The sequence below is a fragment of the Antechinus flavipes genome, chromosome 1, assembly GCF_016432865.1.
Source record: "Antechinus flavipes isolate AdamAnt ecotype Samford, QLD, Australia chromosome 1, AdamAnt_v2, whole genome shotgun sequence".
Taxonomy (NCBI): domain Eukaryota; kingdom Metazoa; phylum Chordata; class Mammalia; order Dasyuromorphia; family Dasyuridae; genus Antechinus; species Antechinus flavipes.
The window spans coordinates 313,922,502-313,941,895 of NC_067398.1; the positions used below are offsets into that span (position 1 = coordinate 313,922,502).

Consider the following 19,394-nt stretch of genomic DNA (forward strand, 5'->3'; position numbering starts at 1 on the left):
CCTCTCTTCTCTATCTCCCTCTCTCTTTTCTCTCTCTCTGTCTTTATCTCTTTTTTCTCTCTCTCTGTCTCTCTATCTCATCTGTAATTCTTGCCACTCAATACCTTTAAAAAAAAAAAATCTTCCCTAAATCCCACTACTCTTTTCTCTTCTTCCTCTCACTGCTCAGATTCCCAAAAGAAACAGTCTGTAATACCTGTCACCACTGCAATATTCTTCAGTCCTTCTGAGTTCCCTCTCTACTATTCCACTGACACCGCATTTTTCAAGTTTATCACTAACCCCAGTAGACTTTTCTTGGCTTGTTTGTAGCATGCCGACAGTCCTAACTATTGTTGCCTTCTGGATACTGTTATTTCTTAGCTTCTGTAGCTCTTCAATTGCCTGGTTGTCCCCTGATTGAGATGGCAGCATCTCCTGCCCTGTCTTTCTGTTGGTACTCTCCACGTTCTCTATTCTATTATTCTTCTCTTTGAGCAATCATTTTCAAGATTTCAACAATCACATCTATGTAACTAACTCCCAAATCTAGATCCCTAATTTCACTTATCTTCCAGCATTGTGGTAGTCTCAATTTCCACCATCATAATGTTTTTACCTGAATTTCTAACACCACCTCAAATTCAAAATGTTTAAATACAAAAATAAACTTTCCCTTATAGCTGGCTTTTTTTTTTTTTTAACTTCTTTACTATTAATGGCAACCACCTTCCTTTTTTTTTACTTAAGCTTAAAATTTCAATGTCATCTCTGATTCTTTCTCCCTAGCTCCTATATCCAATTTGATGTTATGTACAACTTCTCTCCATTCTTATTAACACTAAGCTAGTTTTGGCTTTTAGTGTGGCCTCCCTGCCTCTTATCTTTCTTCTGCTACATTCTGTTATCAGTTGCCACATTAATTATCCTAAAGCATTTCTGACCAGGTGCTCCCCTTGGTCCCTGCACTTTTCTGTTCTACTAGCATTGTTGACCAGGGACAGGGGTTAGAAGATATTTTCTGATTTTGTTTGTATAGGTAGCTCCTTGAAGAACAGCCTTTACCCATGACGTTCAACACCTTCTCTACAACTTAACAGTCTTAAAAGAACTGCCTAAAGGACTGATAAGCAATCTACTCAGAGTTACACATTTAATGAGTTTCAAAGGAATAAGGTGAAATCAGATGTTTTTTCTAGCATAGAAAAATTCTCTATTCAAAACACTAGATCTGCCTTTCTCAAGTAAATTCCAAAATCATTAATCTGAACTCCAAGTTTCCTCAAATAGGTCATAGTTTACTTTTTAAGTGTTGCTTCCAACTATTCCCCTTCTTGTACTATATACTCCAATCATACTGGACAATTTATTACTTCTAGATATAGCGGCTTACTTTCTCATCTCCATTCCTTTAATCATGCTATTTCTTCTGTGGACTTTTCCTAAAAATAATTCTTAAGGCTCAACTTTGAATTCTACCGTGATTCCCCTCACTAGAAGTATTAACTTGTTCTTCCAAACTGCCACAGCCCTTTTTATATCAAGCAATTTCTTATTTGATTTTGTAGTTAGTTTTGTGTATATATCTTATCTCTCTTACTGCATTATATGGTCCCAAGAGTTGGGACAGTGCCTTTTCCTCTTTTGTATCCCTCAAAATACCTAGCACAGTAGCCTGAACATAGTAAGCTATTTTTAATGCTATTTGGTGATATTGTTATTAATATAATTAAGGTGTATTCAACCACCAGAAAAGAAGCAATTCATAATATAAATTAATTTAAAGCAATCTATAAACTTGGTAATCTACCTATCATCATCAAATGATTTTAGGTAACATCTATTTCAACGCTCTCATTTTACAGAATTACAATAAAAATATGTTGAAAAGGAGAATAATGAATGAGTTGCTCAAAAAGAAGAATAAGCAAGAAGTATAGAAAAAGGGGAATTGGAGAATAGGAATGTTCCATTTATACAACACTGTATAAGAGACAGAAATGCTATATAGCAAATATAAACCAGTCAAGTATACTCTAGTGGAGTAGACAGAAATGTGATCTGGGTATTATCTTATGAATTTTCCCAAAATCAGTCTATTCCCTCTGCTCTGATTACACTCACCAGATTCTCATTTCTAGTTAATAATCTAAGATATCAGGAAGAAGGTACTGTGAATAGTGGACACAAATGCTGTGGACATTAAAATGGTATAGTCCTCACTGCAAATTGGCATTTTACTTTATAAATCAGTCCTTTGTGAATTTGTATGGAATAAATCACTGCTCTAGGAGTCTGATAATGGCAAATTGTTAAAACTGAGTTTCTGAAATTGTAAAGCAGAGACCTGAACTGTGTGTGGTTTTGATTCCATAATAGTATAGTACCTTGAAGCTTGGTCTATTGTAACCCCACAAAACAAACAAGGAAGGAAACGAAAGAGCTAAACCAAGTTTTTATGGAGAAATAAAGGCAGGATTACTAACTACTCACATTTATATAGCATTTTAAGGTTTGCTGAGTGTGCTCTTCACAATAACCTTGTGAGGTAGGAAGGGGAACAAAGGTACCTATAGTAAGTATTTTAGAAGTGTAAAATTCAATACACACTACCTTTAAAATATGTAATGTGAAACCATGAATGGGATATTGCCAGGAGTAATTATAATATCCCATGGATGGGGAGGTAAAAGGAAGCCTCCAGCTAGGCCAGTTGAGTAGATGATGCCCAGGAGACAGTTGTGCAGAACCTGATAAAAAAAAAAGCTGAGACAGAAGAAGATGGAGTAAGGATCCAATAGTGGATCCCAAATGCAGTGACAGCAGTTAGAGCCCCCTAGAATATCCTCAAAGAGGAACAAGACAGAACATCCAGAATGTTTCACTGGAGAAAATAAGGTCTAAGGCACAAAGCAGAAAGAAGTGAGTGAGAAAAGAAGAAAGAATCTTACTCTCATGAGGACCCGATAAGAGGCTAAAAGACAATAGTTTGCCCAAAGACTGGGAAGTAGCCTGCTCATTACAATTATATTTTTAAAGTCTGGACTTGGAATTGACTAAAAGACAGTTATGAATCTGGAAAGCACTTAGGGCCACTGTTAGCAGCAATAATAAGAACCATGCTTTAAATCTGAATGAAGATAATTAAATAATAAACGATGAACTTGACTCGTGAGATAACTACATATAGTTTGTAGCCAATGACATTTTTTATGTTAGAAAGGTTTAGTATTAGTTATATTTAAATTGCCATAAGTGCCAGACTACATTAGTGGAAAAAAATGGGGAGGAAGAATACAAATGCTGGAGGAGCTAAAAAATAAGGGAGGATAAGCTGAAATTCAGAGGCTTGGTCATCAAATGAAATAAACAACCAAAAAAAACCATTTCCCTTCTTCCTTGCCTTGCCCCTCCTCTACTTTTAATGGGAGAGGGATCCTGGTAACAAAGAAAGAACCTCTCTCTGATCCTGTAGTAAAGACAGGATATAACAATACCCCAAGTTATGACATACTCTTACTAGATTTTACCCATTTCTTACTGGAGGTACAATATTAGATACTTTATTGTCAAAATATATACTTATTTTTAGAAACTGAACTTTAAAAAATTAAATCCTAGTTTTGAAAGATGAAACAACTAGTAAACTATATCCAGTTCTTACCAAGCAACAAAAACATGTATCCATAATCCCTATCAATTCAGGTAAAGTTAGGTCTTTAATTTTTATGGTGCCATCCTAAAAAGGAAAAAAAGACCATCAGATGTTTAAACAGTAACCAAAAGTTTATCAATCAATCAAAACAAAATCATTGCCCACATATATATGTATGTATGTGTATGTGTATATATATATATATATATATATATATATATATATATATAATATATATATATATATATATAATATTATAAAATAAAGCTCCATTTTAGTTATAATTGAATTCAAAATTTTGCTTCACAAAGATTTTAAATTGATGAGGTCATACAGTACCATAATGTATTTTACTTGTATAGTGACAAGCAAATTTCAAATGAACTATCATTCTATCATTTGAAATGAATTCTAAAAAAAAATTAACAAAATTACCGGGGTGTGTGTGTGTGTGTGTGTGTTCCAAATGGACAGTGGTAATAAATATTAAGTAGCACTTATCTAAATGTTTAAAGAAACTTGGAAGAAAAGCTGTCTTTAGAATAAATATGACAGTAATACAAATGTTTCTGATTATCATTTTATTTAAAATTTTGAAATTATGAAAATTAGAGTATAATGATAATCACGCACCTTGATAGCTTGCTCAAAATTAAGAACTTTCCGATTAACTTGGTTTCCAATCATGCCAGCATCCATCTTGGGATCCATCATTTCAATGGCAGACATAGCTTCAAAAAGACCAAAGCTGCAGAAAACCCCCCAACATTTTTACAATCCTTCAACCAGTCCATAATCATTAATTACACATCATTATGTAAACAATATGTAAAACAGTCATTAATTACATATTATTATTATTGACAAAGATTCTTTTGATCTCTGAGACTTGCATTTCACCTGAATGTCATCTACTTAGTTACACAAAAATTTTATACAAGTAAACCCTATCTAACATAATTAACTGACTATGTAAAAACACAATAATAGGAAAATAGCTATCTGAGAGATAATTCCAAAAATTAAAAAAAGACTTTATACATTTGGGTAGCATTATAATAAATAGGTTGATAATGACTCTGGGATTCAAGCCCTAACTTGTATTAATTACCAGCTGTCTGATTCACAAGTCAAGTTATGTTACAATAGGGTTTATTGAATCATTAAAGTAGGATTTGGTTAAGATGCTAGTGAACACTTTTTCTTCTGTATGTTTTCCTCCTTTATTTCCTAAGACACAGTTCATTCAAACTGTTTCTTTTCAATCACCTTGTCCAGACACTAACTAGAGAATATTCTTGTTTACCAAGGTTCTGTTTGCTGTCCTTTTCACTCTTTCCTTTGATATCATTACAATCTAACCCCATACTCCCCAAACTTAGCTCATGTTACTTCTTTCTATATGCTCTCCAAAAGAATCATTCACTGTTGCCCAAGCATATCGAAATGTTCCTACCTCTATTATCTTTGCTTATGCTATTCCCCTGCATCTTAAATGTTCTTTCTCTTCCTCCTAATTATCTATTAAACACTTAAAACATTAAGATTCACTCAAATTATCTTCCTCTAGGAAGCCTTCCTCCAATTGTTAACAATGAGAAGTACCAAGGCAACAGCAAGATTTTACGATGATCAATTCTGATGGACATGGCTTTTTTCAACAATGAGGTGATTCAGACCAGTTCCAGCAGACCTGTGATGGAGAGAGCTTTCTGCACCCCGAGAGAGAACTGTGGGGACTGAGTATGGATCACAACATAGTATTTTCACTCTTTTGGTATTTGCTTGCATTTTGTTTTCTTTCTCATTTTTTTCCTTTTTGATCTGATCTTTTTTAGGCAGCATAACTGTAGAAATACTTATAGAAGAATTGCACATATTTAACATATATTGGATTACCTGCCATCTAGGGGATGGGTGAGAAGAGAGGGAAAAAATTTGGAACACAAGATTTTGTAAGGGGATGAATGTTGAAAATTATCCATACATATATTTTGAAAATAAAAAAAACTTTAATAAAAACAAAAAACAATGAAAGCATTAACATTTTGTGAGCATAGCCTGTATTACTATAATTAATCTCTCCTTTCCTAGACTATAAGCTCTTTATTAAACTTTTTATCTCTCCTAGGGCAACACAAAGAGTAGAAACTTTATTGTTTGCTGAAAAAATGCAAAATTTTTTGTATATATCTCAAGTCCCTAGTCAAAGGAAGACATGTATAAAACCTGTTACCTGTAGCTAAAGGGTAAGAATTTGGAATTTCATACTGTAACCCACAAAATTTCAGCAAAGAGATGCTAGAATAACTGTGTATAGACACTTTGTTGTTGTTGCTCAATTGTACATTGGAAAAATCATAAAACCAGATCCTATCCACTGCCTAATACCATTATTTTTGCATTGCCACCTGTTCCTTGGGCAAAAGAAAGTAAACAATTTACATTCTTAACACACTTATTTCTACAGATTCTACCTTCTACCAAATGAGCAGTAAGGGACAACCATAAGGTCACAGGTAATCTTATATTGAAGTTAGGCAAGGAAATAGCCAAAAATGGCATCATCAAATTTAAACAAGTGTTATGATTATGAATGTACATGGTATCACAAAACAGTTCACTAGATTATATAAATGTTTACAAATATTCATTTTTTATAAATTCTAAAGCATATGATTAAATAATTCTCCTTGAGAATACTATTCTCCAAGTTTTATAATACCTACAATTATCTGAAACAAATATTAAATCAATCCACTTCAAAGATAACTTCAATAATATACTTACAGCTTGTCATGAAGCAGTTCTCCCAACTTCAATTCTAAAAACAAAGTTTAAAAAATCACTCGCATATCAATTGCATTTATGTAATACTTTTAACTTCAGAAAATAAATTTTAAGTGGTATCAAAAAAGTACATACACATTTTAACCTGTCTCATGAGAGAATCAATTCAATGCCTAGAAATGTGCCTTATATAGATGTTCATATAGTGATCTAACTATACCACACAAACTAAATGACTTATGTCATTTGTCATTATGTCATTGTATGACTTGAATTGGCCATGGCTCACTTTGAATCCCAAATGTATTCAAATCATTACTGCTTTTGAAAAAAGGACACTGGTATACTTATGACAAACTGAAACTGCTACTTTAAAAAGCTGTTTTGAAAACATTTCTGCCACAAATAAATCTTTTTGTTCAAATGTATTTGAATCTAACATTATTTTGCACAAATATAAAAACTGATTAAATCCATTAATACTTGTCAATGATAAAAAAAAAATCAATCTAAATAATGCTTTTTTCCTAAAGATATAAATACATTAAAATTTGGAAAAGATATAGCTTTTATTTTTTAATTTAGAGGTTTTTAAAAGTTTTTTTTAAATAGGAAATTAAGGGAGAATACTTTCAAGACTCAAATTACATGTTATAAAGTAGACACTGGTTTAAGAAAACCAGTTCTTCTTAACTGTAGTACAATGAGCAAATTAAATACAGAAGAATGACAAAAATCAAATTAACTAATTCAGTTTCAAAACCAACTATAAATTACTTCAGGGTAAATTACTTATTTGATAGAACTGAGCAGAAACCAAAAAAGAGTTTAGCAGAAATTGATTCTAGATTAACAACACTTCACAGTATATACAAAAATCTCTAAAACCTAAAATGGGTCACATAAGAAAAAAAGCTAATTTCAGTTAGATAAATCTGCAAACCTTCTGGAATAAACAAAATCAATGTGGCAGGGATAAGAAATAAAGATATCAATGGGAGGGGATCATTTTCATCAAATAAAGTAAAACCGTTCTCAAGAATTTCTAACCATTAAGAACTATATGAAGAATTAATCACAATGAAGTCTTATCTTTAAGACTCAAACCAAGATTTTACCTCATGCTAGTAAATTAACAAGATGACATAAAATAAGAAATCAGCAAGAAAAATCAACACTAGAAAAGTCACTGAAAGACACAAAAGTGTATTGTTGGTAAACCCTAAACAGCTCCCTACTGGTCTACCCTTTCTAAAAGCAATCTGGAATTATGCTAAGGAAATGAACAAAACAGTTAACACCTTTTAAAGCAAAGATCCTACTGCTAGGAAATGTACCACAAGATGGTCAAGACAAAGGAAAAGTCTTATATTTACCAAATGTTCAAAAGCAGGACTTTTTTTTTTTTTTTTTTTTTTTTTTAAAGAACTGAAGTTAAGCAATACACTGTGGGAAAAGCTAAATAAACACATATGTAACAGAATATTACTGTGCTCATAAGATACAATGAATAAGAAGACAGAGAAGACATATAAGTTAAGATTTATATGATCTGATACAAGTGAAATAAGAATTAGGAAAATAAAATGAAGGCAACAATGTAAACAAAAAGATACAAAAATGAAACTGAGCAGCATCTAATCATAATGGCAAAGCTTGACCCTAAAGAAGAGCTGAGAAATTCTCTCTCCCTTCTTTCAGAGGTGGGGAAGTGGATAAAGTTATGAGTATGAACTATTACATATATAATTATAGACTTTTATATATTTATTATTTTTACTGGGCTGCTTTGTTACCCTCCTCCCCCTTTTTAATCTATTACAAAGGATGATTTGCTGGAGACAGCTTTATTCTGAAATAAAAGCAATGTAAAAACTAAAGATGTGAATGTAAAAATTGTCTACCTCACTAACACGTTTCATCATTTTTTACGATTCATTATACTTGCTCTTCCAATTGCTGAATCATCCATATCTCAACCCCTTTTAATCTGGCTTCTAATTTCATGACATAAATAAAAATACCCTATCCAAGGTTACTGATGATCTTACTAACAAATCTAATGGCCATTCTTCAGTTTTTATCCATCTCAACCTTTCTATGGCATGTGACACTGTTGAACATCCTCTTCCTTTCCCCAAAGGATTTTCATGAGTCTTTTTCCTATTTGACCACTCCTTAGTTTCAAAAATATGTACTGACATAACAGCAATATGGGTTGCTAATTCAACTGTTCAATAAGATGCCCTATTTCATCTAATTTATGAATACAGGAAAGATAAACAGATTACTAATCTCACTTAAAAGAGCATGAAATGTATACACTGATACATCATATCAAGCAGGAACAGCTGGAGAAAATCCTCTTCTACATGGACTCTGCATTAGATGCTGTCTAAATTGTAAAAAATACCTTTAATAAGACTACATTACCCTATTCCATATTGTTTAATATTAAGTCAGAGAAGTTATATTTCTTAAGAAACTATATAATTTTTTATTTTTTCAAGGAAGATACCTGAAGGGTTTTTTTTTACATTTTGTTTTACTGAAACAAATGCTTTTTTAGATAACAATGAGCATAGTGCAACTTTTCAGTTCCCATACTTTTTAGCTAATTGTGAGATTATGAAGATGTGATCCATTCTTCCAAAAGTCAATTTGTCTAATTTTCATATATCCATCTAGAATGCCCTAAGGAATTCAGAGGAACTTAAGATTAATAAGAATTTATGCAAAGTAAAATAAATGGACTCAAAACCATAATAACTACAACTATGCAAAGGAAACAATTATATACTCCTGAGGATCTGAACAATGAAACAAAGTCCCAGAGAGCAAATAATAAAAGAACTCTTCCCTAACAGCAAAGGAGCACAGGAATACCAGGACAGACTATTGTTTGTATAAATTTTAAGAGGTTGTCAAAGCTTCTGATGTTTTGCTTGTTTATCTTTGTTCCAAGGGAAGCTTCAACGAAGGAAAGTGTTGAAATGACTAAGATATAAAGGCAAATAGCAAAAATTAAACATGTAAGTTTTTAAAAGAATGCTCTTAATAATTAAGGTACAATTTTTTTTTCCAAAAATTTCCTAAGAAACTGTAAATTAGGTGTAAGGATTAGTTACTGATATTTTCTGGATCACCTTTTCCTATTTCTTTAGGTAGTAATAAGATTTGTGCCTTTTCCCGAGTGTTTAGTAAAAATTGTTAATTGAAAAAGAAATCTAATTTTCAAAAATGTAATTCATTTTCTCTATTTCCTCTCACTTTTCCAAAACAGAGGAGAAAAAAAAAGACATCCTATGTGTGTGTGTGTGTGTGTGTGTGTGTGTATTATATATATATATATATATATATATATATATATAATACACACACACACACACGTATATGTATATATCATTTGTTGCTGGCCCCATATTTAAAACCTGTTGAGTATAGCAGACAGATCTTGAATTTGGTGTTCAGAATCCAAGGCCATCTCCACACAATAAGGCATCGAGGGATAGCAATGTGGAATCATCTTTTCTAATATCATGGAAATTACAAAGAGTCAAAGTATTATTACTCTTAACTTTACATCGGACCAACCCAAAAGACTTTAAAATTCTAACAAGAAAAAGGAAGGAAAATAAAATCTCAGAATCACAGAAATAATACAACAATGCATATTTTTGTAGCTGTTTAATTCTGTAATAGACTAACTTCTTCATTCTGCCTTCATTTATTAAAAAGTCCTGTGTGGTCAACAACTGCTAAATGGGAAAAGATCATGATCAAAAGTATAATACAAAAGAAGAAGAAACAATGAATATGAGAAACTGAAACATGAAAAGATTCATGTGAACTGATATGGTACAAAATAAGAACCAAAACCAAAATATACAATTATAAAAATGTAAATTAAAAGATCTAAAAAACTCTGGGCAATTGAAAAACCAATTATGAAATACTTGCTTCATAGCAGAGAGGTAGAGGAAAATAATACAGAATGCCACATATCATTTCAGTTTCAATCACTGTATCAATTTTTTTTTTGTTTAATTACTCTGTCACAAGGAAGTTAAGTCTGGAATAGGGACAGGAAGATGTTTTTCTATCTGGAAATGACAAGTGTTGCATAGACAAAACACATCAATTAAAATTAATTTCACTTTTCATGACAGTACCTTGATATAATTGAAGATACTCAGATGTAATAGAACTAGGATTAAGAAGCACTTGTACAGAATAAATTTGATTTCTATATTTCTAATTCCAAATATTCTGAATTTCAGAAGCAAGAAAAGTCAATGCAAACTACTGAAAGTAGTCCTCTACATAGTACAATATTCTATAAATGAAAATTAGTAAAATTATTTAAATTAATTGACTTTCTTCAGTACCTAGAGTTCCTTTCAATACTTCATTTGCTCTTAAGGAATGATTTCTGCCATACATACTGACATACAGTATGTCATACATACTGCCAAAAGTTAACAACTTTTGGAGTGCATTTAGATTTATTAAACAGAAGTAAAGACCTTAAGTTAACACATAAGGTTGAAAAGAACATCTTAGATGGTAAATAAAAACAATGAAGATAAAATCAGAGGGACATGTTTCTGACATTAGTAGAGAGTAATTACAGGAGATTCATGTGCAATGAGAACATTGGACTTAAGACTGAGGTTCTAGTTCTCCCAAAAACTTGCTGTGAAACTTTGGGTTTCCTTTCTTATAAATCTCTTTTCTCATTTATAATCTATATATAGATCTATAAAGATTAGATTAACTTTAAAGGTCTTCTCCAGTTCTCAGATTCTAAGATTACAATGAATGTGTGTATTCCTCTAAGACTATCTGAGGTAGAAACATAATGTGAAGCTAGGAAAAATAAAAATCACAACATAACAGTTCCTAAAGAAAGTAATATACAAAAGACTCTGGGTCAGAAGTTTCACATTTCTGACCACTTAAGTAGCACTAAATATCTCAGGACAGTTTTATTATTACCTAGTTGTTTGTTTAGTAATCCAAGCTGGGCGAAATGAAAATAGCATACAACTGTTCATGAATGTAAACTCTATTTTTTAAATCTAGGAAACGCCTATTTAAAAAAAAAAAACTAGCAAAATATATTGAGATAGACTGAGTTAAAACAAAAACAAAAACAACCACCACCACCACCCATAAAACAATTTAAATCAAGGAAAACTTCCCAGAAAAGAGAAGCCTTGAAATACCATGAAAAGGGAAAAAATATAAAATGACAAGTAAATTATAGGCATGCCATATTCTGAATAAAGCAAAAAAGGAAGATTTAAAGGAAGGGCCTTTCACATTCAATTCTGATAAGAGCTAAATATGTGTGTTTAATGTAGTACAGGATGAGAATATAGGTACAGTGAACTAATTACATATAGAACCATAGGGTAAGAAGGACTATGAAGAAATATGGAAATCAACCTGGTCATTACTGCAGAAGTTTGGAATGAATAAAAACAATAGCAATGGATTTATGTATAAAATTATTAGAACCTAGAACAAATTCACTATGTGATTTAGTAAAGATGAGAGAAAATCCACTACAATAAAGGAAAATACTTAGTTGTTTCACTATTTTTATATTAAGTGCATTTTTAAAAAATAACAGAACAAATCATGAGAACAGCATTCTGAACTGGAATCTTCACTATGAACCAGTTTATTTAAGATGAGGTAAAAAATATCTCTTAAAAAGAAGAAAAACCTAATTCTCATGGTCATTAGTTCCAGAACTAGCAATAGGTTATAATTCTCACCTAGAAAATGAGTAAATTTCTTTCAGAGGGTACATTTCTTATGATAATAAGTCAACCAGGTCCTAACTCTAAAGTCATAAGACATCTTCAGAAACGACAGTTTCAAAAGACACACCACTGTTCTTGAAACTACACATAGGTTGATGGTAAAGGGATGTTGTTCTACTGCTATGTCAGGAATGAATCTATGTCTCCTGAAGATTATTCCACAAAACAGCTTCTTCAACAAGTCAAAACAAAATCTTTCCCCTACCATAACACAGTTTCTTCAATTTCTTGGAAAATCCAGAAGGGAATAAAGAAACAATAGGAGTAATACCAATGGCAGCTAAGTGATACAGTGGATAGACTACCAGGCCTGGAGTCAGAGAATACTCATCTCCCTGAGTTCAAATCCAGACTCATTCACTTACTAACTGTGTGCATCCCTGGGCAAGTAAAATTTGCTTTAGTTTTCTTATCTGTAAAAATGAGCAGAAGAAAATAGCAAACCACTCCGGTATCTTTGCCAAGAAAATCCTAAATGGGATCATGAAGAGTCAGGCACAACTGAAACAATTAAGTAACAACAACAAATAGAAGTAGGAAAAGTAGCAATAGCAAACATTTATGGTAGTGTTTTAAAGTTTGCAGAACACGTTACATATGCTATCTTACTCGAGGAATTTAATGTTTCATTATTTTGTCCTCAGACTCCAAGACTAATGCCCTAAAATCTCAGATACTTAAGACTGTAGAGATGGTTGGCTGGGTAGACTCTGATTTAAATTTTGCTTATGTGGATCTTTTAATTCCAAATGGCAGTAGGAAAAAATCAGCCAGAGTCAAATGAAGTATTTTAAAACCAAATGCAGTGAATCATCACATACTCAAAAGATAATGGGAAAAGCAACTCTAATGAACAATCTTTTCTCAGTCTTTAATCCTCAAGTTTCTCAACAACAGTTCTTGCATTTGATCAGTGTCTTTTAGTTGGAAATCTCCTGTGACTCTATACTACTTTGATTTTCTTTCTAACTTTGATTTCTTCTTTTTCATTTACTGACTTCTAAAATGTGGATGGACCTTCTCAAGGGAGGTCTTTAGTTCTCAGCTCTAAATCATTCACTCTCAGTTTCAGCCTTCTTTTGCACCTCACATATAAAGCAGTCATTTAAATCCTGTCCATTTTTCCTTTGTATTATTTCTCATGTGTCTTTCCTTTACTGTTTTCACTCTGCAATAATCAATCAACAAGCCTTTATTAATCACTTAGATGCTGCCACATACTGTATTAATGGAGATTTAAATACAAACAATCCCTTTTCTCAAGAAGTTTATACTCTATGTAGGGAAGCATGTAAACAAAATTAAATATAAATCAGAGACACAGTAGATACAAAGTAATAACCACCTACTGGTCTCTCTCTGGTTCAGTCCATGTTGTACACAATTGCCAATTTAATTCTTTTGTACTTTTATCATAGCATTAATCTGCTCAATACTTTTAATGATTCTTTACAGCCTATACAGTTAAAAGATTTTAGCCTGTTATTATAAAATAAAATTTAAAAAAAAAAAGATTTTAGCCTGGCACTAAAACTTACCTTTCCAACCTTATTTTCTACTACCACCCTTTATATGTGCCATGTTGGTCTAGTCACATTTTAGTGAATATGTACTTGTGATCACACTGGTTTTTCTCCCCTTCCCCCACAACTGAAAGTTTTTCCTTCTCATTTCTGTTTTTCCAAATTTTATCCCTCTTTTAACACTTGCTATGACTATGAATGACCCAGGCAAATCACAACTTCTCTGAGTTCAGTTTCCTCATCTATAATATGGGAGTAATAATAGTACTTATCTCATTTTCTAAGAATGTGTGTAAGGTGCTTTGAACATTTTAAAAATATTATAATAATGATAGCAGCAACAGCATTTATGTAGCACTTTAAAATTTGCAAAGCTCACCCACACATCTTTTTTTGCATTTCTAACATCCTAACACTTAAAGTGTCTGGCATACAATAGATGCTTAATATTTATTGACTTATTTCATAGGATCCTTGAAACAATACTGTGAAGTAGATATTATCCTTATTTTACAAACTAGGAAAGTGAGATTAAGAAGTTAAGTAACTTGCTTAGGATCACAAAACTAGAGTCCAAGGAAGTTTCAAATTGGATCTTCCTAATTTCAAATCCAGTACCAAATCTACTATGAAAAGCAGCTATTATTCAATGCCCAACTCCTAACTCACCTTCAAAATGAACCTTTTGTCAATCATTCCAGTTGGTATTCTTTCTCTCTACTTAAATCATATGCTGCCTTTCCTTATTATTTAATTATTCACTTACGTCTGATTTATGAAACAGTCTACAAAATTCTCATGGACAGCAATCTACCTCACTAGATATCGGGTTCCTCTCCTACGAAAAGAAGCTAGAGGTCTACATCAGGGGTTCTTAATTTGGGGTCCAAGAACCTCAGATTAAAAAAAAATGACTTCTAACATCACTAACTTCTAAATTGAAATTGGGCATAACCTATCAATTATTCTAAAAAGCTTTCCATAAACTTTGTCAGATTGCCAAAGAGGTTCACAAATCATAAAACAAAAGATATTAAGAATCCCTGCTCTAGATATCTCCAATAAGTCATTCTAAAATTCCAAGATTACATTTAACTACTGAGATGTTGCAAAGAGACTAGCAGAGCGCTGTGAGCAGACACACTTCATAGTCCACAAGTTCCAAAAAGGTTCACTTGAGCAATTTTAGACACAGACTGTGCTGGGTCTTCCCCCATTTAATATCCCTGAAATTGCTTGTGTTTATATAACTCAGGTTTTACACTATTCAATTCCCCTTATAAGGATAATGGTCACCTATGCTGCCATGTACCTTCCCTAACGGATCATTCCTCCATGTTGTGAATCAACTGATAAAGTTATGCTGATTCATCCTGCTTTATCAAAAATTTCCACCCTGGGTCACCTCAGTCAAAAAACACTCAGGTGTGGTTCTGAGGCATCTCCAATTTGGAACAAGTCTTACCATTTGTGCTACTGTCTATGGCATAATTCAGAATCCTGGGAGTTCTGAATGACAAAAATAGCACATATCCTTACGTGTCCTCTGTCCAATGAAAAGTTGAAGCAACTCATTACTAACTGAAGATGATATGATATTCCTTGGCTCAATCCTTATCCCTATGAGCACATTGTCCCAATCAAATATTTTTACTAACACAATTATCTAGCTACATTTAAACTTGGCTATGTTTATTTGTGAAAATTGTTATCAGAAGGCCTTTACAACCCTTGTTTGAACTCAATTGTTTATTAGACAACTTCTTTATTCAAAGCAAAGATTTTCTTATTTCACAAATATTAATAACCACAACATACAATACAGGAAGGCCACAATGGTTCAGTAAAATAAGTACTAGATATGGAAGCTGAAGACTTGAGTTTGAGTTCCAGCTCTGTGACTATTAGTGGTGTAACCCTAGAGAAATAATAGTGTCTCTCAGTCCCAGTATGCCCATCTATAAAATGGGTATAATGTTTTTCTTTATCTACTTCAAAAGTTAAAAAGACCAAATGAGAATGCATGAAGTGTTTTGTAAACCTTAGAGCATCATTTATTATTACTACACATAAGAGTGATATATTCTTTATACAGCTTTTAAAATCCCTTGTACTTAATAAATGTTTAATTTTTTTTTAAAGAGTTAAACATCTTAAAATTGAAACCTAGTTATTTTAATCATTATGACAAGGTAGAGTTTTTGTTCAATAAATATGGCCATAAATGGTATACAGAAAATCCAGGTCTGCAAAGGTATATATTAAAGTCTTCTATTATAACAACTGTGTCACAAGTTAGAGAAACTCATATACCACAGGTCTAGTATAAAAATTCTGAGTCTTGCACATAAAAAAAAAATCATCCATTTTCATCAGAATGAATACTTAGCATTTCTTAATTCTAAATTAGTCAAGTATCCCTCTGACTCATTGCAATTTTAAGTATCAGTCCGGCAATAATGGAATTCTTATCTGAATAAGCTTTCTTTGTGGATAAACAAGAAAGTAAAGAAAGATCTGTGGCTGACTTCATATGTAGGGTTCAATCTTTCTGCTGCCTACAGAATTTAAAAATCAAACAAAAGAATAAATGAAGTAAGAAAAAAATGAAAGCAAAGAAGCATTATAGGTACTCCCAGGCTATATTCTTTGGAAAGATAACTTCTAGAGTATTTCTTCTTTACACCCATAAAAGACTACCAAATGATTTTATTTGTTGTAAAGGATTAATCCTTAAAGGCAGAAATCTCTGACATTGCAAAGTACTTACTATACACACTTATTAACATTTTTTTGTAGAAAACATTGTTTTACCCAGTATCTGCCCTTAATACTTCTATATTTACAAGGTACATTTTAGTTTTCATATGTATTTAAAATTAGAGGCAAGTGGAAGGACGATTACAAAGATACTTTATGAATACAAACTGTGAGGATTTAGAACTAAAATTAGTTTTTTCTTTTCCCTGATTTGTGCCACCTCTGAGTCAATAGTTAGCACTTACCTCGACAAGCCTCTTCAAAATCTTGAGTTATATCGACCCAATTTGTACTTGTACTGTTCTTTTCCATCTTTTCAGGTATACTGAGCTCCCATCCTGAATCATCATCTTCTACAGAAGCTTTCATAACCATTTTACCTGTAAGGCATGTCAAAATGAAAATTAACAGCTTTCAGTATTCCACAAAATCAAGTATTACACAATGTCCTGTTAAATTATATATATTTACAAGGGTTGTAGATTGTATTTTACCATAGTCAGAAAATGCAGGTTTTTACCACTTACTATGTGTGATCTCAGACAAATCATTTCTCCTCTCTATGGAGTTAATGATCATTAAGGTCTCTTTCATTCAACTCTTAATAAAGTCTATGATTTTAACTCATACCTTAAACTAGCAGAGAACTGGGAATGTAATTACGTACATTTTATATTATCTATTCCAAGCCCCTCATTTTATAAAGACAGACAACCTGAAGCCAAAGAGGTCCCAATAGTAATTTGATTGGTTGGGTACAGGCACTCAAGTTTAACTCTGCAAAGTGTCCTCCTCCGGGCTAATTCTCAGAATCTGCCACTAGTCATCGGTCCCCTTTAACTATGGAACTGCTTGAGAGTTGGGCACATCTCTCCGGTTACAGATTGGAGGCCAAGGTCATGCAAGGGACCCAGGTTTGGGCAAATCAACTCTGACAAGGTTCATTTCTGGAAGGATCATTATAATCTCTTTATAAAAGACAGCCTACAACGAAGACCAGCGAACAGCACGATTACTGTCTTTCTGAGAGACTAGAAGACAACAAAAAGACTAAAAGCCACTCTGCTGGTTCCGATGGATGCAGTTGGAGCGCTCTTAACTTTGAGAGCTGGTGGTCACCCGACAACCTCCTTCCCGGGGTGACTCCTCCTCCTCTGGATCCCCCTCTTCTCTTCCCCCCTCCCCCCACGACAGGACCACGGGCTGCTGGGCACAACGCCTGGCCAGGGGGTCTGAAACGACACCCACACCGCCGGTGCCAGGCTTCCCCGACCGTCTCCGCTTCTCCCCCAAACGGGTCGCATCTCCGGTGCCCGGTGCCTCAGGGGCACACCAGGTCGGGCCCGATCCCTGGTTCCCCGGCTCTGGTCGGAGGAGGGCGCGTGGTGGAGCAGGCGGGGCAGAGACAGGGCTGGCCAGCTTTCGCCCGGCCGCCGGTTGTCGCGCCGGTGACACCGGGAGGGCGGGGCCGGGCTGCTCGGGGGGCCCCCTACCTGGGGCGAGGCGGGCTAGGGGCCGCAGGGTGACCCGCCGGCTCCGAGGGTCCCCCGCACCACGGAACTCAGCGCCACGACCGCGACGCACCGAAAGGCAGAGCAAAGGATTTCCGGGGCTGCCCTGTAACCGTCCCTACCGACTAGTTCGGCGGCGCCTCAGCCGCCGCGCACCGTACCGCCGCCGCCGCTGCCGACCTCGGAAATAACGTCGCCGCCACGGCCGCCCCCTCCCCGAGCAGACCAGCCCGGCCCGGCCCGGCCGCGTGCGCGCATGCGCGCATGCGTACGCCCAGTTCATGGGACCCCGCCCCCTCTCTTACTCCCAGGGGCCTTGCTCAGCACGCCACACACACGCACACATGCACGCACCCACACATACACATGCACATACTACATACACGCTCGCACACGCACAGCCTTCTCCACCCAACTCCCTTCCCCAGTCTCGGCAACTGAGCCTTCAGTTCTCGCGAAACAATGAGAATCTCGCGATAGCAATTTATTCTTTTCCTTCTCAGGCCTCCCTTTCCTCTCAGTCCCTTTTCCAGTAGAGAGATGGTAGAGTGGGCGGGACTAAGGGAATGGGCGTGGTCATACGTCTATAAGTACGCGTGTTGCGGGGGCGGGGCCCTGGCTCGTGTGCTGCTACGCTCGTGGGTCCTGTCACTGTTTCAGGAAGGATGCACGTGCTGAGGTGCTGCGTGCATCCCTGGCTTCCTCCCAAATCTCTTCCCCGGCTCGTCCCTCCCCACAGCCCCCTCAGTCTCGCACCTGAACCAGCTCAGCCTAGCTCACTCTTCTTCCCGGCGCCAGTCTCATTCATCACTTGTTCTCTGGGTGATGGTTCAAGTGCGGGAAAAGTACGTTCAAAACAAAGGCTTATCAATCCCAGTGGTTCTAAGAGAACGGAAAGAAAATAAAGGGGCCTTTGGAACAGCCGATTTATTTGATCTAACAGTGTATGGTACACAATAGGCGCTTAATAAATGCTTATAGATTGATAGGTTACCAACTTCTTCCTTCACTAAAAATTCTAGAGGCTTTATTAGAAGAAAAATAATCCCCCTCCACACAAGTAAAATTAAGATATTTCGATGTCCTATCATTATTTTTAAAGATTTGTTATAACTTACACAATATGGAGTTATATGTTATATATGTTGTTGTAGGGAGTAGCTAGGTGGCTACTTTTCTGGAGTCAGGAAGACCTGAATTCAAATCCTCAGTTACTAGCTGTGTGACCCTGAACGTCACTTAACCTGTTTGCCTCAGTTTCTTTATTTGTAAAATGAGCTGGAGAAGGAAGTGGCAAAGCACTCTAGTATCTTTGTCAAGAAACTTCCCCCTCTCCCCCCAT

General features: G+C 34.8%; 1 protein-coding gene across 4 annotated transcripts in view; it reads right to left on the minus strand.

Moving 5' to 3' along the window:
• The window catches only part of NAA35 (N-alpha-acetyltransferase 35, NatC auxiliary subunit), a 62,649-nt gene extending 44,179 nt beyond the window's left edge, over nt 1–18,470 (minus strand). Inside the window, exons 1-6 of one of the 4 annotated variants that reach the window (XM_051966067.1) lie at nt 18,175–18,470; nt 16,787–16,921; nt 6,425–6,458; nt 4,268–4,382; nt 3,644–3,718; nt 2,593–2,745 (exon numbers count right to left, since the gene is read on the minus strand). In XM_051966067.1, the coding sequence (XP_051822027.1) occupies nt 2,593–2,745; nt 3,644–3,718; nt 4,268–4,382; nt 6,425–6,458; nt 16,787–16,916 (507 nt within the window). In that variant the 5' untranslated portion in view covers nt 16,917–16,921; nt 18,175–18,470. Of the gene's footprint in view, nt 1–2,592; nt 2,746–3,643; nt 3,719–4,267; nt 4,383–6,424; nt 6,459–16,786; nt 16,922–18,034 lie in introns of those variants that run through there. The other 3 variants (XM_051966056.1, XM_051966072.1, XM_051966080.1) reach the window with 3 other exon arrangements.
• Between the last annotated feature and the right edge of the window lie 924 nt (nt 18,471–19,394).